This window comes from Chiroxiphia lanceolata, chromosome 32 (assembly GCF_009829145.1).
Source record: "Chiroxiphia lanceolata isolate bChiLan1 chromosome 32, bChiLan1.pri, whole genome shotgun sequence".
In the NCBI taxonomy this organism is placed as follows: Eukaryota; Metazoa; Chordata; class Aves; order Passeriformes; family Pipridae; genus Chiroxiphia; species Chiroxiphia lanceolata.
The window spans coordinates 449564-466492 of record NC_045668.1 but is presented as its reverse complement, the minus strand read 5'-3'; the positions used below and the strand labels follow the sequence as shown (position 1 = coordinate 466492).

The 16929-nt window shown below is 52.7% G+C and overlaps 2 protein-coding genes across 13 annotated transcripts in view; one reads left to right on the top strand and one right to left on the bottom strand.

Annotated features, from left to right (window-relative positions):
* LOC116779902 (ribosome-binding protein 1-like) overlaps positions 1-16929 on the top strand; it is a 552013-nt gene that overhangs the window by 196329 nt on the left and 338755 nt on the right. The window lies entirely within an intron of this gene.
* LOC116779904 overlaps positions 1-16929 on the bottom strand; it is a 137804-nt gene that overhangs the window by 14187 nt on the left and 106688 nt on the right. For 3 of the 7 annotated variants that reach the window (XM_032674417.1, XM_032674420.1, XM_032674419.1), the window contains exons 1-2: positions 2216-2345; positions 758-882 (exon numbers count right to left, since the gene is read on the bottom strand). The exons of 1 other annotated variant lie outside the window; for it this stretch is intronic. In XM_032674417.1, the coding sequence (XP_032530308.1) occupies positions 758-861 (104 nt within the window). In that variant the 5' untranslated portion in view covers positions 862-882; positions 2216-2345. Of the gene's footprint in view, positions 1-757; positions 888-2215; positions 2346-3443; positions 3571-16929 lie in introns of those variants that run through there. 3 more of the 7 variants (XM_032674418.1, XM_032674422.1, XM_032674421.1) reach the window with 3 other exon arrangements.

Sequence of the window (16929 nt, the reverse complement as noted above, 5' to 3'; positions counted from 1 at the left end):
CCTCTCCCAGAGCGGGGAATTCCATAAAAGGGTGCTCAGTCCTTCCCTCAGAGTGGGGAATTCCATAAAAGGGCATGAGGACAGGAACATTCCCCCACCTCGCAGGCCTCTACTGACAACAGTTTCTGGGAAATGGCATGGAGGGCTATAGAATACACAGTTTTGGGTTACACCCATCCAGTGATGAATCGGTCCCAGCTGTTCTAACTAGGACAAGTTGCCCATGATCTGCCTGGGAGGAGCTGCACAAGAAACCAGGAGGGAGCACGGCCAGGACAGGTGACCCGAACTGGCCAGAGGGATATTCCAGACCTCAGAACATCATGCCCAGTACATGAACTGGGGGAGCTGACTGGGAGGTGCCTCCGAGGGACGAGCTGGGTATCGGTCAGTGGGTGCTGAGCAGTTCCCTTGTGCATCACTGGTTTTTCATGGCATTTATTTCGCTCAGTACTTTTCTTTTTCATTCCTGTTATTGCTATTACTATTGTTATTATTACTGTTATTATATTTTACTTTATTTCAATTATTAAACTGTTCTTATCTCAACCCACCAGTTTTACCTCCTTCTGATTCTCCTCTCCCATCACAGGTGGGGATGATCGGAGGGAGCAACTGTATACTCCTTAGTTGTTGGATGGGCTTAAACCACAGCAGTCCTTTTTGGTGCCCAATGTGTGCTCCACCAGCGCTCAGGCACAGCCTTCCAAACCATTCCACAGTGCCATGAAAACCCCTCACTCCCAAGAGCTCCTACCTCCCATCCAGCTCTTGGGCTACTCCAGAGTATTTGATCACAGAAGCTGCTGCAACCGAGGACACCTCCCGCCTGGAGCTGCCCTGCCGAGGCTCCCCGGGCATGTCACGACCCAGGACCTTCACCTGGAGAAGAGAAAAATGGGAAGAGCTGAAGGAAAATCACAAAGCTCCAGAGCTGAGAGCTCAAAGGGCTGGGCAGAGTCTTCTCCTGCCCCCACCCCCTTAGAGATGAGCTCCAAAATCCAGGCCCTGGCGTGGGAAACTCCTCTATGGTGCTCCAGAGGAGACTTGGGAGTGGAAAGAGGAGGGTTGGTGTGTGATACTGGGAGCACTGGGGGGAGCCAGAGAGCCATACTGGGAGCACTGGGGGGGAAATGAGAGCGCTGGGGGGGACCAGTAAACGATACTGGGAGCTCTGGGGTTGCACTGGAATTTTTAGCCCCTGAACCCCACAATCTGATGGCAAACAGGGCATGTGGCTTAAGTTAGGGGGATTCAAGGCTCTGGAACATTAATTTTGGGAGCTGCAAGGCTCAGAAAGACAAATTTTGGGAGCTCTGGGGCTCAGAAAGAATGATTTTGGGGGGTTTGGGGCTGAGAAACTGATTTGAGGGACTTTGGAGCTCTGGAACACTGATTTCAGGAGCTTCTGGGCCTAAAAAACCTTTATTGAAGGATCTTTTAAGCTCAGAATAAGCAATGTAGGGAGTATTTAGGCTCAGAAACACCCATTTAGAAACATTTTTGGTCCAGAACACCAATTTAGGGAGCTTTGGAGCTGAGAAACACTCTTTTGGGAGATTCTGGGCCTAGGAATATCCATTCAAAGAATTTTTGGGCTTCCAAAAAAACTTGTTTAGAGAGAGTCTTGTTCAGGAACCCTGATTTAGGAAACTTTGGGCCTAGGAAACACACTTTTAGGGAGCTTTTAGGGTCAGAGCCAGTGATTTAACGAACTTTTGATGTTCAAAGCATTGATTTTGGGAGCATCTGGATGAGAAGGACCAATTCAGGGAGCTTTGGGGCTCCAAAACACCCTATATTGGGTTCATGTGGCAAGGTTTTGGTAGCGGGGGGGCTCCAGGGGTGGGTTCTGTGAGCAACTGCCAGAAGCTTTCCCCATGTCCTGCACCGCCAATTCCAGTGGCTCCATCTGTTGTGCAGAAGGAATTACAGCCAGAGAAGAGCAGAGTGAGAACAGATGAACAGCTCTGCAGACCCCCAGGGCAGTGCAGAAGGAGGGGCAGGAGGTGCTCCAGGCACCAGGGCTGAGATTCCCCTGCAGCCCAAGGAGGAGCCCACGCCAGAGTAGGGGATGCCTGAAAAGGAGGATGAGGTCCTGTGGGAAGCCTGTGTTGGAGCAGAGTCCCTGCAGGGACCTGGGGATCCCTGGAGAGAGGAGCCCACGCTGGAAGAGGTTTTCCTGGAAAGACTTGTGGCCCTATGGGGGACCCACCTTGGAGCAGGGAAGGGACTTTGACTCCTCTCTCTGAGCAGCAACAGGATCAACCTGTGATGTTTTGGATTACATTCCAGTCTCCCTGAACCACTGAGGAGGAGGAGGGAGGGTCTGGGATGGAGGGAGCTTGGGGGGAAGATTTTTGTAAGATTTCTTTTACGTCTCATTATCCTGCTCTGATTTTGTTGGTAATAAATTCAATTAATTTCCACAATTGCAGTCTGTTTTGCCCATGATGTAATCAGAGAGGGATCTCTCCCTGTCCTTATCTCAACCCATGAAGCTTTTGCTGTATTTTCTCTCCCCTGTCCAGGTGTGGAGGGCAGTGATAAAGTGGTTTTGGTGGGTACTTGGCACCCAGTCAGAGTCAACTCACCACACACCCATCTGGGGAGCTTTTGGGCTGAGTGACAACAATTTAGGGAGTTCCTGCATTCAGAAATACCCATTTTGGGATCTTTGAGACTCAGAAAAAAAGGTGTAGGGAACTTTTGGGCTCAAAACCAGCAACTTCTGCTTTTTTAGGGGCTCAGAAACCCCCACTCAGGAACTTTTGGTCTCAGATACTGCAAGTTTGGGAGCTTTTGATCTCAGAAGCAGTGATTTAGGGAGCTTTGGGGCTCAGAACCATCCATTTAGGGAGATTTTGGTGTCTCAAGCACTGATTTAGGGAGATTTGGGGTTGAAAAACACCAATTTCAGGAGCATTTGGCTCAAAACCACTCATTTAGGGAACTTTTGGCCTCAGAAAGTCTCATTTAGGGAGCTTTTGAGCTCACCCAATTCCAAATTGGTGTCAGAAACAAGTATTTATGGATCTTTTGGGGCCTGAAACAGCAATTCAGGTAGCATTTAGGTTCAGAAAGAGGGATTTAGGGAGCCCTGGTGCTCCAAACCACCAATTTAGTGAACCTTGAGCCTAAGAAACCCCAATTTGGGGAGCTTGAGGCTCAGAAAACCTGAGTACCAGTATCCTGGTATCAGAAGCTTTGGGTCAGGGAGAGCGACTTGGGGATATTTTCAGCTCAGAAAGAGTGAATGAAAGAGCTTTTGGGCTCCAATAAGACCAATTGAAGTAGATTTTGGGCTCAGTAGCCCCCATTTAGGCAGCTTTGGAGCTCCAAACCAGCGATTTAGGAAGCTTTTGGACTCAGAAACATTAATTTCGGGAGCAGAAGTAGCCACATGGGGGGAAAGGTGGGAGTGAGGGGTTGCACTTACCTGGGAAGAAGGTCGGGATGAAGCGGCTCCGCGGGGATCACCGCGGGGCTCCTGATGCTTATATTCCTCCTGCCCTACCCCACTCCTACTCCTCCTGACCTACCCCTGCCCTTTATCCCCTGGCACCTCATTTCTTGGGTTTACACCAGTTTCTCGGAAATCCCTGGAAACCGAAAGCGAAAATGCTCCGAGCAGGGAGCGGCTCCTGGGGTGGGAGAAGAACAGCAGAGCCCCGGGATCCCTGCTGGGGGCGAGGGGGGCACAGCCAGTGGCCCCTGCCTGCTCCTGGGGCCTCCCAGGGCACCAGGAATGGCACCGGGAGGGAACTGGGAGCACTGGCAGCGAACCCCATGGTCTGATGGTAGATGGGGCATGTGGCACAAGTTAGGGGGCTCGGGGCTCTGGAACCCCAATTTCAGGAACTGCGTGGCTTAGACACTCCTCTTTTGGAGGTTTGGGGTAATAACAGCGATTTCAGGAGATCTGAGGCTGAGAAAGAGCAATCTGGGGGGCCTTGGGGCTCCAGAATACCAATTTCAGGAGCTTTTGGGCTCAGAAATTCAGATTTAGAGAGTTCTGAGTCTCAGAAACACCAATTAAACAAGCTTTGGGTTGAAGAAAAAACAAACCCCAAACCAAACAATAAAACAATTTATAGATGTTTTGAGCCGAGAAAGAACAATTTAGGGAGAGTTTTGGCTCAGAAACACCCATTTAGGGATATTTTGGGGTCTAAAACACTGCTTTAGGGAGCTTTGGGGCTGAGAAACACTCATTTTGTGAAGATTTAGACTCAGAAATACCAAACTAAGGAGTGTTTGGACATCCCAAAAAACCTGTTTAGAGAGGGGTTTGCTCACCATGGCTGAAATATAAGTATGGGGAGGCCTGGCAGATTGTCTGTATCCCACTGCCCCAAACCCCTCACAGCAATGAGATGTGCTTGCAATGGGGGAATCAACACTGGATGGCTGGAAACATCTCCTGTGTCCCAAGGCACTGCCTGGAACACTGTCCTGGGCCTGGAGAAGCAAGTTTTATGGTGACATGAAACCCCTGAAAGAACTGAATCAGACAATGGAACTCATTTCTGAAACAGCCTCAGAGACACTTGGGTCAAAGAACCTGACACTGAGCGGGTGAATCACATCCCCTGTCATGCACCAGCCTCTGGGGAGATCCAAGGATGCAATGGACAGGTGAAGAGGACACTGAGGGCAAAGGGTGGTGGGGCCTGCAAACACTGGGTTACACATTTACCAAAGGTTCCTCAACAGCAGAGGATCTACCAGTCGGGCTGGCCCTGCCCTGTCAACATATTTACGTGCTGTGGAAGGGGACAAAGTTCCTGCAGTACACATTAAAAACATGGTGGGGAAATGTGGCGGGTTTCTGTGGCTGGGTTTTGGTAGTGCTGGGGGGGTGGCTACAGGGGTGGCTTCTCTTAGAAGCTGCCAGAAGCTTCCCCTGTCCTGTGGAGCCAACACCAGCTGGCTCCAGGATGGACTCCCTGCTGCTGGCCAAGACCAAGCCAATCAGGAGTGACAGTAACACCTCTGGGATAACATATGTAAGAACAGAAGGCTGTGGGACAGAAAGAATTCCAGCCAGGGAAGAGCGGAGTGAGAACATGGGAACAACAAAGTAGACACCAAGGTCAGTGCAGAAGGAGGGGGAGGAGGAGCTCCAGGTGCTGGAGCTGAGGCCCTGCAGCCTGTGGGGCAGAGCAGGGTGGGGCAACTGTGCCCCTGCAGCCCATGGGGGAACATCGGGGTGCAGAGACCCCCCTGCAGCCCCTGGGGGAGAATTGGGGTGCAGAGACCCCCTTGCAGCCCATGGGGGACCATCGGGGTGCAGAGACCCCCCTGCAGCCCCTGGGGGAGAATTGGGGTGCAGAGACCCCCTTGTAGCCCCTGGGGAAGCATCGGGGTGCAGAGACCCCCCTGCGGCCCCTGGGGGAGAATTGGGGTGCAGAGACCCCCCTGCAGCCCCTGGGGAAGCATCGGGGTGCAGAGACCCCCCTGCAGCCCCTGGGGGAGAATTGGGGTGCAGAGACCCCCCTGCAGCCCCTGGGGGAGAACTGGGGTGCAGAGACCCCCCTGCAGCCCCTGGGGGAGAATTGGGGTGCAGAGACCCCCCTGCAGCCCCTGGGGGAGCATCGGGGTGCAGAGACTCCCCTGCAACCCATGGAGAAGCCCACTCCAGAGCAGGTGGATGCCCAAAGGAGGCTGTGACCCCGTGGCAGGCCCAGGATGGAGCAGGGTCCTGGCAGGGACCTGCAGCCCGTGGAGAGGGAAGCCCAGGCTGGAGCAGGTTTTTCCTGGGTAGGACTTGTGGCCCCTGTGGGGGACCCACGCTGGGACAACTCATCCATGAGGGACTGACCCCATGGAGGAGTGACCCACGGGACAGCAGGTTGGGAAGAGCTGCTGCCCGAGGGATGGACTCACGCTGGAGAGGTCCATCAAAGACTCTCTCCTGTGGGAGGGACCCCAGGGGAGCAGGGGAAAGACTCCAACTCCTCTCTCTGAGCGGCAGCAGAAACAACAACTGACTGCAACCCCCATTCCCGTCCCCCTGCACTGCTGGGAGGGAGGAGGGAGAACATGGAAGGAAGGAGGGGTGGGGGGAAGGTGTTTTTAAGACTGTTTTATTTCTCACTCTTTGGCTCTTATCCTGTTAGCAATAAATTTAAGTAATATCCTCACTTTGAGTCTGTTCTGCCCATTGCAGGTAATCAGTAACTGACCTCTCCCAGCTCTTATCTCAACTCATGAATCCTTGGCTGTTTTTTCCTCTCCTCTGTCCAGTTGCAGAGGGAGAGTGAGAGAGTGGCTTTAGTGGGTACCTGGCATCCGGCCAGAGTCGACCCGCTACAGGAGAACAGTCTGGGTTATTCCTGCCTCAGGCGAAGGCAAACCCATCCGTGGGATTGATATTGCTCAAGGACACGAGTGCACTTGGTGAATGATGTGGGAGAATGGGAATATCCTGTGTGTGCCTTAAGGGGATTTGATTTGGGGTGAAAATAACCAATGAATTAAATTTGATGTTAGGAACTAACCAACACTGTATTACCACTTCTATGGTGGCTACTACGTGTGCATCACCTGAGCACCTCACAGCATCGACCTCAACCACAAGTGTTCCGGGGATCTGAGCCTTGACTTCCCTCTGAAGGAAGGAGGAACTTTGATTAAACTGAACAACAATTGAACAGTGGAGTCAGAACTGACTCAAATGTGCCACACACAACAATCCAACACCTCCCACACAGCTTTCCTGTTCCCAGGGATGGAGGCCAAAGTCATGGACTGAATGAATTCAACAAACAATTTTTGTGGACGTTTTGTGACCATTTGACAGAGGTGTTCCACAGACTATGGGAATGATGTCTATATTTATATCTACCAAATAGATAAATAGGAAATGTGATGGGGAATTGGGAAGTGTGACAATTGGCATGACATCATTGATATGGAGTAAGGGGTGGATATTGTCCTGTTTTCAGCTGGGAAGGAGTTAATTTAGTCTCAGTAGCCATTACAGTGCCATGTGTTGGATTCGGAATGAGAATATTATTGATAAGACACTCATGTTTGGGGTTTTACTGAGTCGTGATAATCCTAAGTCAAGGAATTTGGTTTTGGTTTTATGTCCCCTGCTCTGCCAGTGAGAAGGTTCCCAAAAGAAAAAAGTTGTGAGGCAGCAGAGCCAGGACAGGTGACCTGAAATGGCCAAAGGAATATTCCACACCATTAAACATCATGCCCAGTATATAAACTGGGGCAGTTACCTGGAATGGGGGGCTGATCTGGGCTTGGGAAGGGGGGCCTGGCATCAGTCAGGGGGTGGTGAACGATTGCATTGTGCATTGTTTGGTACTTTTTTTCCTTTCCATTTAATCATCATTACTCTGATTATTCACTATATTATTATATTTACTTTGTTCTCAATTATTAAACTGTTCTTATCTTCACCTGCAAGTTTTTGATTCCTCTCCCCACCCCACCGGGGGTGGGAGGGCTGTGAGCGAAGGGCTTGGTGGTGAATAGTTGCCAGCAGGGCTTAAACCAGGACAAAGAGCTACAGAGTGAGGCTGCAGGAAGGGGGCCCATGGCACCGTCCCGTCCACAGCCAGGCCTCCAGGTATAATCCTGGAGGGCCTGATCTGTGACCTGGTTTTCTGGACACCCTCCTCAAGGTGCCCCAGGGCCATTGTCACACACCAGGCCCTCAAAACCACTGTTCCCAGCACTGGTCTGTCAGCCATCTCTGAGAGGTGGTTTGTTCCTTCACAGAGGGACATCAAGTGAGGGGGGCCAGAACTCCAAGAGGTCCCAAGACTTTGTCCCCTCAGGCACAGCCTGGTCTGTGCCACCACGGGCTGTGAGGACACACGTTGTGCTGAGGCCCTGGGGCCTCGTGGCCTCCTGGCACAGCCCGGGAAGGCTGGGCACTGTCACCCCCTTGTCCTTCCCTCAGCATCACCCCCAAACCAGTGCCCTGGCAGAGCCCCGAACAAGGCATGAGCGACAGGATCTGCCTTCCCTGGGCTGGGGGTCAGGGCTGGACCTTTCTGCTGCCTCCAACCGAGCCAGGCTGTGCTCAGCACCTGAGCTGCTGCACAGAGCCTTTGCCTCCCTGCACTCACGGCCTCCAAGGATCTGCTGGAGAGTCCCTGGGGAGGCTTTGTCAGGAATGGCCCTGGGGGACTCCTTAATGCTTCAAGAGACTGCAGGATTTTCATAGCAATTTGGGTTTTGACTTTGACTTGGAGTCTCTGAGAGGTTTATGCAATCATGGCCTCCACTTATTTGCTGTAAGGAGCCCTTTGAGATTCTTTGTCAGTAACAACACTCAGTGGGGCTCATTAATGCTTCAAGATACTAAAGATTTGTTAAGGTAATTATTTTTGACAGTCTCTGAGAGGTTTGTGCAATCATGGCCTCCAAAGATCCGCTTTAATTAATCTCTTGAGAGCCTTTGTCAGTGAGGACACTCAGTGGGGCTCGTTAATGCTTCAAGGGTCTGCAGGTTTCTCAAAGTACTTTTCATTTTCCTTTCCACACTGAATCTCTGAGAGGTTTGTGCAATCATCTGCAATTATCTGCTTTAACCAGTCCCCTGAGAGCCTGTGTCAGTAGTGACACTCACTGGGGCTCATTAATTCTTTCAAGGAGTTCAGTTTTTAGGGGGACTTTGGGTTTTGCTTTTCATACTGAGAGGTTTGTGCAATCGTGGTCCCCAATTATCTCCTCCAAGGGGGTCCATGAGGAGCCTGTTTTGGGAATGGTCCTCAGTTGCACCCATTAATGCTCTGAGTTTCTCTTTGACCCTTGGGAAGGTTTGTGCAATCTCCTCTCAGTCCCTGAGGTTCAAAGGCTCAGCACCAAGTACACCACAGGGCTCATTGAGATAAACCAGGTCCTAATAAACCATGGAACTTCTGTGATTGTCCTCTAATCTAGGAGGGTTAATTAAGAAGGTTGCCTATGTAGTTATGGAGAAAGTTCAAAGAGCTTCTAACAAATATGCATTCCTATTTTAAAGAGTGTACTTTATTACTTTTCTCTTTGGAGAAGAAATGATTGCAGCATTCTCAAACTGATACTGATACAGGGTCTTTCCTGAGGAGGTCTGGACTATTTGGAGAACTGTCCCTTGAGGTCTGACACAGTGTGGACAACCTTGTTCCACATCTCCCCAACCCCATCATGTCTTTCATCAGTCTCCTGAGTCCTGCTCTGCTCACAGAACCGGCTGCACACAGCACAGAGGGGGTTTTCTTCTTTCTTTGCAGCAATCTGAAAGCCCCAAGTTTCACCTTTGGTAACAGACTCCTCAGCTGTGAGCCAAATCCCCTCTGCCACCAATGGGGTTCAGTTCCCCCAGGGCAAACCTATGCAAGAAACATTTTAGACATGCAGGAGTTATAAAATAAACACAAATAAAAAGTTGGCACTGGGGGGGCACTGATGGGGATAATTATGGGGCAGTTTGGGGCCCAGGGGGGCCCAGGGTTAAGAACTGGCTGGATGGCTGGGCCCAGAGGGTGGTAGGGGATAGTTCTGCATCCAATTGGGATCCAGTCACTAGTGGTGTCCCCCAGGGATCAATGTTGGGCTCAGTTCTATTTAATATATTTATTGATGATCTGGATAAGAGGATCGAAGTGTACCATTAGCGAATTTACAGTTGACACCAAGTTGGGGGGGAGTGTTGATCTGCTGGAGGGCAGGAGGGCTCTTCAGAGGGACCTGGACAAGCTGGAGAGATGGTCTGATTCCAACGGGATAAGGTTCAGCAAGGTCAAGTGCACTTTGGCCACAACAACCCCCTGCAGCCCCACAGGCTGGGCACAGAGTGGCTGGAGAGCAGCTAGGCAGGAAGGGAGCTGGGAGTGTGGATTGACAGGAAGCTGAACAGGAGCCAGAGTGTGCCCAGGTGGCCAAGAGGGCCAATGGATCCTGGCCTGGAGCAGGAAGAGTGTGGCAGCAGGAGCAGGGAAGTGATTCTGCCCCTGTGATGCCACACCTGGAGTGCTGTGTCCAGCTCTGGGCCCCTGAGTTGAGGAAGGCCATGGAGGTGCTGGAGCAGGTGCAGAGAAGAGCAGCGAGGCTGGGGAAGGGAGCGGAGCACAAGTGCTGTGAGGAGAGGCTGAGGGAGTTGGGGTTGTTTAGCCGGGAGACGAGCAGGCTCAGGGGAGACCTCATCACTCTCTACAACTCCCTGACAGGTGGGCGTCGGGCAACCAAGCAGTAGGACAAGAGGGCACGGTCTCAAGCTCTACCAGGGGAGGCTTAGTTGGATATTAGGAAGAAATTTTTTAAAGAGAGAGTAATCAGCCATTGGAATGGACTGCCCAGGGAGGTGGTGGATTCACCGTCCCTGAAGGTTTTTTAAACAAGACTGGATGTGGCACTTAGTGCCATGGATCAAGCTGCTGCAGCGGGCGGGTTCCCAGTGTTCCGTGGCCCGGATGGGGCTCAACGATCGCTCTTCCCGCAGACATTCCATGTTCCCGCTGCGCATCCACGGTGAGAACCGGGCACGGGAGCTGCAGTCCCACTGTGAGGGGACCCCCAGACCACATTTCCCAACCCTATCCCAAATTTCCCAGCCAAAATCCCACATTTCCCAACTCCATTCCAGATTTCTCAACCCCAATCCTGAATTTCCTGCCCCCTTATCCCAGATTTCCCAGTCTCCCACCCGGATTTCCCAACCCCAATCCCACGTTTCCCAACCCTATCCTGCCCCCAATCCCAGATTTCCCAACCACTATCCCACATTTCCCAATCCCAGGTTTCCCAACCCCAATCCCACATTTTCCCAACCCCAATCCCATATTTTTCAACCCCAGTCCCTCATTTCCCAGCCCCAATCCCAGACTTCCCAACCCCTAGCCTGCCTTTCCCATCCAAATCCCACATTTCCCAATCCCAGGTTTCCCAACCCCAATCCCATATTTCCCACCCCCATCCCACATTTCCCAACCCCAGTCCTGGATTTCCCACCCCCAATCCCACATTTTTCAACCCCAATCCCTCATTTCCCAGCCCCAATCCCAAATTTTCTACCCCTATCCCACATTTCCCAATCTCGATCCGGCATTTCCCAACCCCAGTCCCACATTTCCCACCCCCAATCCTTCATTTCCCAACCCAATCCTAGATTTTCCAATCTGAGATTTCCCACCCCCATCCCACATTTCCCAGCCCCAGTCCTGGATTTTCTGCCCCTTATCCCAGATTTCCCAGTCCCAATCCCACATTTCCCAATCCCAATCCCACATTTCCTAGCTAAAATCCTGGATTTTCTGCCCCTTAATCCCAGATTTCCCAACCCCAATCCCACATTTTCTACCCCTATCCTGCATTTCCCAACCCCAATCCCACATTTTTCAACCCCAATCCCACATTTCCCAACCCCAATCCCACATTTCCCTCCCATCCCACATTTCCCAATCCCTCATTTCCAACCCCAATCCCACACTTCCCAACCCTATCCCACATTTCCCAACCCCCATCCCACCTTTCCCAACTCGCATCCCACATTTCCCAATCCCTCCTTTCCCAATCCCACATTTCCCACCCCTCCCGCCCCTCCTTTCCCCTCTTCCTTCCCTCTAATTCACACCATTCCTTCTAATTCCCACATTCCCACATTCCCAGCCTCCCTGACCCTGGTGGACCTGGTGGGTTCGGAGCACCTGGAAAAGTCGGGAGCCGTCGGGAATCAACTCTGGGAAACGCAGTCCATCAATTCCAGCCTCAGCACCCTCGGGCTCATCATCACCGCCCTCTGCAACAAGGTGGCAATTCCAGGGAATTCGAGGGAATTCCTGGGAATTCCGGCCACTCCCAGAATTCCAGGGTGGCCCTGGAAAAAGGGGGGAGATCCTGAAAAATTTTGGGAAAGGGGGGAAGGGGTTTGAGGGAATTTCGAGGGGGGATTTGGGGAAGCGGGAGCCGAGGGGAAAGGGAACATCCAAGGATTTAAGGAGGGGGAATCCCAAATATTTGGGGGGGATCCCAAAAAATTTGGGAGATCCCAAAAATCTGAGGGGTTGGAGAAGGATTTGGGGAATTCTGGAGGGGAATTTGGGGGAGCAGGAGCAGAGGGAAAAGGGAAGATTCCAAGAATTTTCAGGGAGAGATTCCTGAAATTCAGGGGGATCCCGAAAAATGTGGAGGGATCCCAAAAATCTGAGGGGTGGGAGAAAGATTTGGGGAATTCTGGGAAGGGGTTTGGGGGGATTTGGGGAAGCAGGAGCCGAGGGAAAAGGGAAGATTCCAAGAATTTTAGTGGGGAATCCCAAATATTTGGGGGGATCCCAAACAACTGGGAAAGGGGGAGGGCTTTGGGGGAATTTTGAGGGATTTGGGGAGGGATTTGGGAATTCAGGAGCCGAGGGAAAAGGGAAGATTCCAGGAGTTTTCAGGGAGAGATTCCTGAAATTCAGGGGGATCCCGAGAAATCTGGGAGATCCCAAAAATGTTGACCCCTTGATGCCATGAGTTTTCACAGTGTCCCCATTTTCCCTTGGTTCCACGAGGACCTGCACTGTCACAACAATCCCTTGATTCCATGAGGTTCCAGTCTCCCAGGGCTTCTTCATCTCCATCAGACTCCGCAGGGTCACAATGGTCCCTTGATTCTGTGAGATTCCACAGTGTCCCAGGGTTCCTTTGCTTCCCTGGGCCCTGCAGAGTCACAATGGACTGTTGATTCCATCAGGTTCCACACTGTCAAAATGACCCCTTGATTCTGGGAGGTTCCACAGCATCCCCAGATTCCTTTGGATCCACAAGGCCCAGCAGTGTCACAATGGCCCCTTGCTTCCATGAGGTTCTTCAGTGGCACAATGGTCCTTTGTTTCTATGAGGTTCCACAGTGTCCAAGGATTCCTTTGGTTCCATGAAGCCCTGCAGTGACACAATGGGTTGTTGATTCCGTGCCATTCTGCAGGGTCACAAAGGCCACTTGGTTCCACGAGTTTCCTCAGTGTCCCAGGTTTCCCTTGGTTCCATCAGGTCCTGCAGGGTCACAAGCACCCCTTGCTCATATGTGGTTTCCCAGAGTCCCAGGTTTCATTTTATTCCATGGGGCCCTGCAATGGCACAATGGCCACACAATTCCATCAGGTTCCCCAGTGTCCCAATGGCCCATGGATTCCATGAAGTTTCAAAATGTCCCAGGATTTCTTTGCTTCCGTGAGGTCCCCCGTGTCACACTGGTCACTTGATTCCAGGAGATTCTGCAGTCTCCCAGCTTTCCTTCAGATCCATGAGACCCTCCAGTGTCACAATGGCCCTTTGATTCCATGAAGTTCCACACCCTCCCACAATTCCTCTGCTTCCATGAGTTTCACAGTGTCTCAACAGGCCCTTGACTCCATCAGGTTCCAAACTGTCCCAGGGTTCCTTTGGTTCCAGGAGACCCTGAAGTGTCACAACAGCTCATTGATTCCCTGAGTTTCTCTGGTGTCACAAGGACCCCCTTGATTCCAACAAAGGCACCCTATCTAAATTTGTTCTTTGCAAACTGTCCTTGCTGTCACCTCCTGGCAGTGGTTTCATGGCCCCTGTCAGAGCCAGCCCTGTCCCTGCACTGACCCAGCTCTGCTGCCCCACAGATGCTGGATCAGGAAGGGAAGGCCCACAGTGCAGGGCAGTGCACTGGGACTCATCCTGGAAGGGACCTCGGCAGGTTTCTGGGCCAAACCAAAGCACAGCCAGTGGAGAAAGGGACACAGGGATGGGCAGTTTGTGTGCTCTGCCACCTCAGGGGGAGATGTAGAGCTACAGGGACACCCAGCCCATGTGGATTCTGTCCATATTTGCCCTTTGCACACAGTGAGTCACACACTGAAGTCACGAGTTCCCTCAATCCACAGAGGGAGGAAAAGGGAGAAAGTGAAAGAATTTCTGTGCTGTGCAGAGCTAAATCTGCACTCATCCCAGTATTCTGGCCTTACAGGACCTTTATCCAACACATTCTGCAGCACCTGTTCATTGGGAAACTTCTGTGTGGATGGTCAGGCCCAAGGAGTGGTGGGCAGTGGAGTTCCAGCCAGTGGTGTTCCCAGGGCTCAGCACTGGGCTCAGGGCACTTCAATCTCTTTCTCAAGGATCTGCACAAGGGCATCGAGTGCAGCCTCAGGCAGTTCCCAGGGGACACCAAGCTGGGGGGAGTGTTGATGTGTTGGAGGGCAGGAAGGCTCTGCAGAGGGATCTGGACAGGCTGGATCCATGGGCCCAGGCCACTTGGAGGAGGTTCAACAAGGCCAAGTGCTGGGTCCTGCACTGGGGTCACAACTACCCCAAAGCCCTGACCATGCCCTGCAACTGGTCCGCACAGCCTGTACTGTGTCCTTAATCCCTTCATTTCCAAGCACTTTGTGGCACAAGGGAGCTCTGTGCTCTGGGTACGGAGGGAGCTCCAAGTGCCACTGGAGTGGGAACCACAACTCCTCAGGTTTGTGTTCTTTGGGAGGGCTGGAACTGGTGAGACTTAGAGCCACACAAAGCTTCTCTTCATTGCCCACAAACAAAATTTAAACACGATACAATTTATAACCATCCCAGCTCTTCCCTCAGTTTTCCTCAGCCACAGTGACCTGGAGAATGCACGTCCTTGATGTCCTGGTGCCACAGCCCAGGGTGCTCCTGGCCTCACTTGCTGCCAGGGCACACGGCTGCCTCCTGCCCAGCTCCCTGCCCACCCACAGCTTCTGACAGGGCTGCTCCCAGCCAGGCAGCTCCAGCTGTGCCATGGCCAGGCTGAGTCCCCTGCAGGGGCACACACTGCCATTTGTCCCTCGGGGATTTCAGCAGGTTCCTGCCCAGACGTGCTCTCCTCCTCCCTGAAGCCCTTCCCTGAGCACAGAGGTCTGAGAGACCTTTCCAGGAAAGCCTCAGGCAGAGAAGCCATGGAGTCCCTGAGCACCACCTCAGTGTCTGCTGGAGTTAAACCCCCCTCCCCATTGCACAGCAGCCCTGCATTTCCCTCCTGCAGCCTTGGTGTCCAACACAGTCCTTGAGGCTCTTTGGGCTCTGGACTTTCCTGCAGACACAACTGCAGGGGAGCTTTGCCTTTGCCACAGTCCCCCTGCACAGCCCAGGCCATGCCCAGCAATCCCTTGTCTGTCCCTGGCCTAGCTGTTTCCCCCTGGCAGCGGCTCCGTGGCCCCTTTGTGCCCCGCTGCCTCCCAGCTGGTCCCACAGCCCCCTGGGCAGGCCCAGCCCAGCACAGGAGCACTCAGGGTGGGGAAGGGCCCCTCTGACGGGATGCCCAGGGCAGTCCTTGGCCTTGGGCACCCGGGGCCTTCCCGTTCAGCCCCTCTCCAAGCTCCTGGACAGGCCGTGTCCCCTGTGGGGCCTCACAGACAGCCCTGCTCCAGGCTCTGCCGGGCTCTGGGCCAGCAGAGAGGCCGGGCAGGGCTGGCCATGGCCCTGGCACAGGCCCTGAGCCCAGCAGGAGGATGGAGGGGGGCCCAGCAAAACTCACCCCTAAGCCTGGGCTGAGCAGCCAGTGCTGGCAATGGCTAGGGAGAGAGGCTGGGGGGACAACTGTCCTGGGCCACCTTCCTGCTCTGTTCGTGCCACCAGGGGCACAGAGCAGCCTCCTCTCGCTGGCACTTGCATGTTTTCAATGCCTTCCCCAGGCCCTGGCTCTGCACCACAACCCCCCTGGGCTGAGTCCTCCCCCTGCACAGTCACACAGTGTCACACACACACCCATGGCTTTCTCTGCCAGGCCCTTTCCAGCCCAGCCCAGCTCCCTCCAAGCTCTCCCACCTGCCCTGAGCTCTCTCCACCCCCAAGGGCCTCTCCCCAGCACAGCCCAGGCAGCTCTGGCCCCACAGCCTTGCCCAGGGCAGGCTGCTCTGGGCAGTGGCACCACAGCCCCAGCCCCTCTGGGCACAGCGTCGTTCAGCAAACAATATTCTACAATTCAACATCACAGACTGTTCTGACCCAAAAATCAAATCCCCTTGAGGGACACAGAGTGTTTCCCCATCCCTCTGTATCATCCACCAAATTCACCCAAGTCCTTGAGCAGAAACAATCCCAAGGGTGGCTTTGCCTTTGCTTAAGGCAGGACTAATCCAAACTGTCCTCCCCAACATATTCCTCATATGGACCACAGGGAGTTTATCCCCTTCAACGGTACAGAGAGGTTCTTTTGGGGCAGGGTCAGTTCAACTGGTAGACTTCACTAATTAGGTTTGTGTGATGCCTTCAAGCTTTCTGGATATTTTTTTTTAGCTTTTTGTAGATTTTAACAGTAGTTGTGTAGTAAATGTAGATGCTAACGTAGCTGTATTATAAGCCACCCTTTAGCACAGTAGTTTACACAGACCCAACCCAAAACCCCATTTTATATCAAACTTTCTGAATTCCTTTATCATGTTCAGTCTTCTTTTCGAGGTCGAATTGTATAAAAACACCTCTACTGAACAACATCACACCCTAGGCCTGGACAACAAGATCCCACAAGAGACAAAACAACCTTCAAGCCCAGAACTTTGGAGGTGCTCCAAGGGCTGTACAGGTTGTGAAGAAGATAAAGATGAGGAAGAAGGGGTCCCAAAGACCCCAAACCCAATTCCCCAAGGGGTGTGTCGGGGGCAGAACTGGGCAGAACCGGGGACTGGAGAGTTCTGGCATTGGATGGACCATCCTATAAAACTGCAGAACCATTGCCTGGGAGGGCGCGTCGTGTGTGTTCCCCTGGGCCTGTGGGCCTGATGAAAGGACCTGCTCTTTTGAGCTGATCTTAGACACTGAATTGGCCTGGAGTTTTCTCTCTTGAGCTTACAGGATTAACTAAGTAGGTGGCTTTTGCTAAATGCGCATCCCAAGGTTTGAAGGTCCCACTGCCCATTGCTTTCCAGGTGGTTTTGAACAGTCCACTCTACCATTCAACTTTCCCAGAGGCTGGGGCAGGACAGGGAATATGATCCATCCACTCCCTGCCGA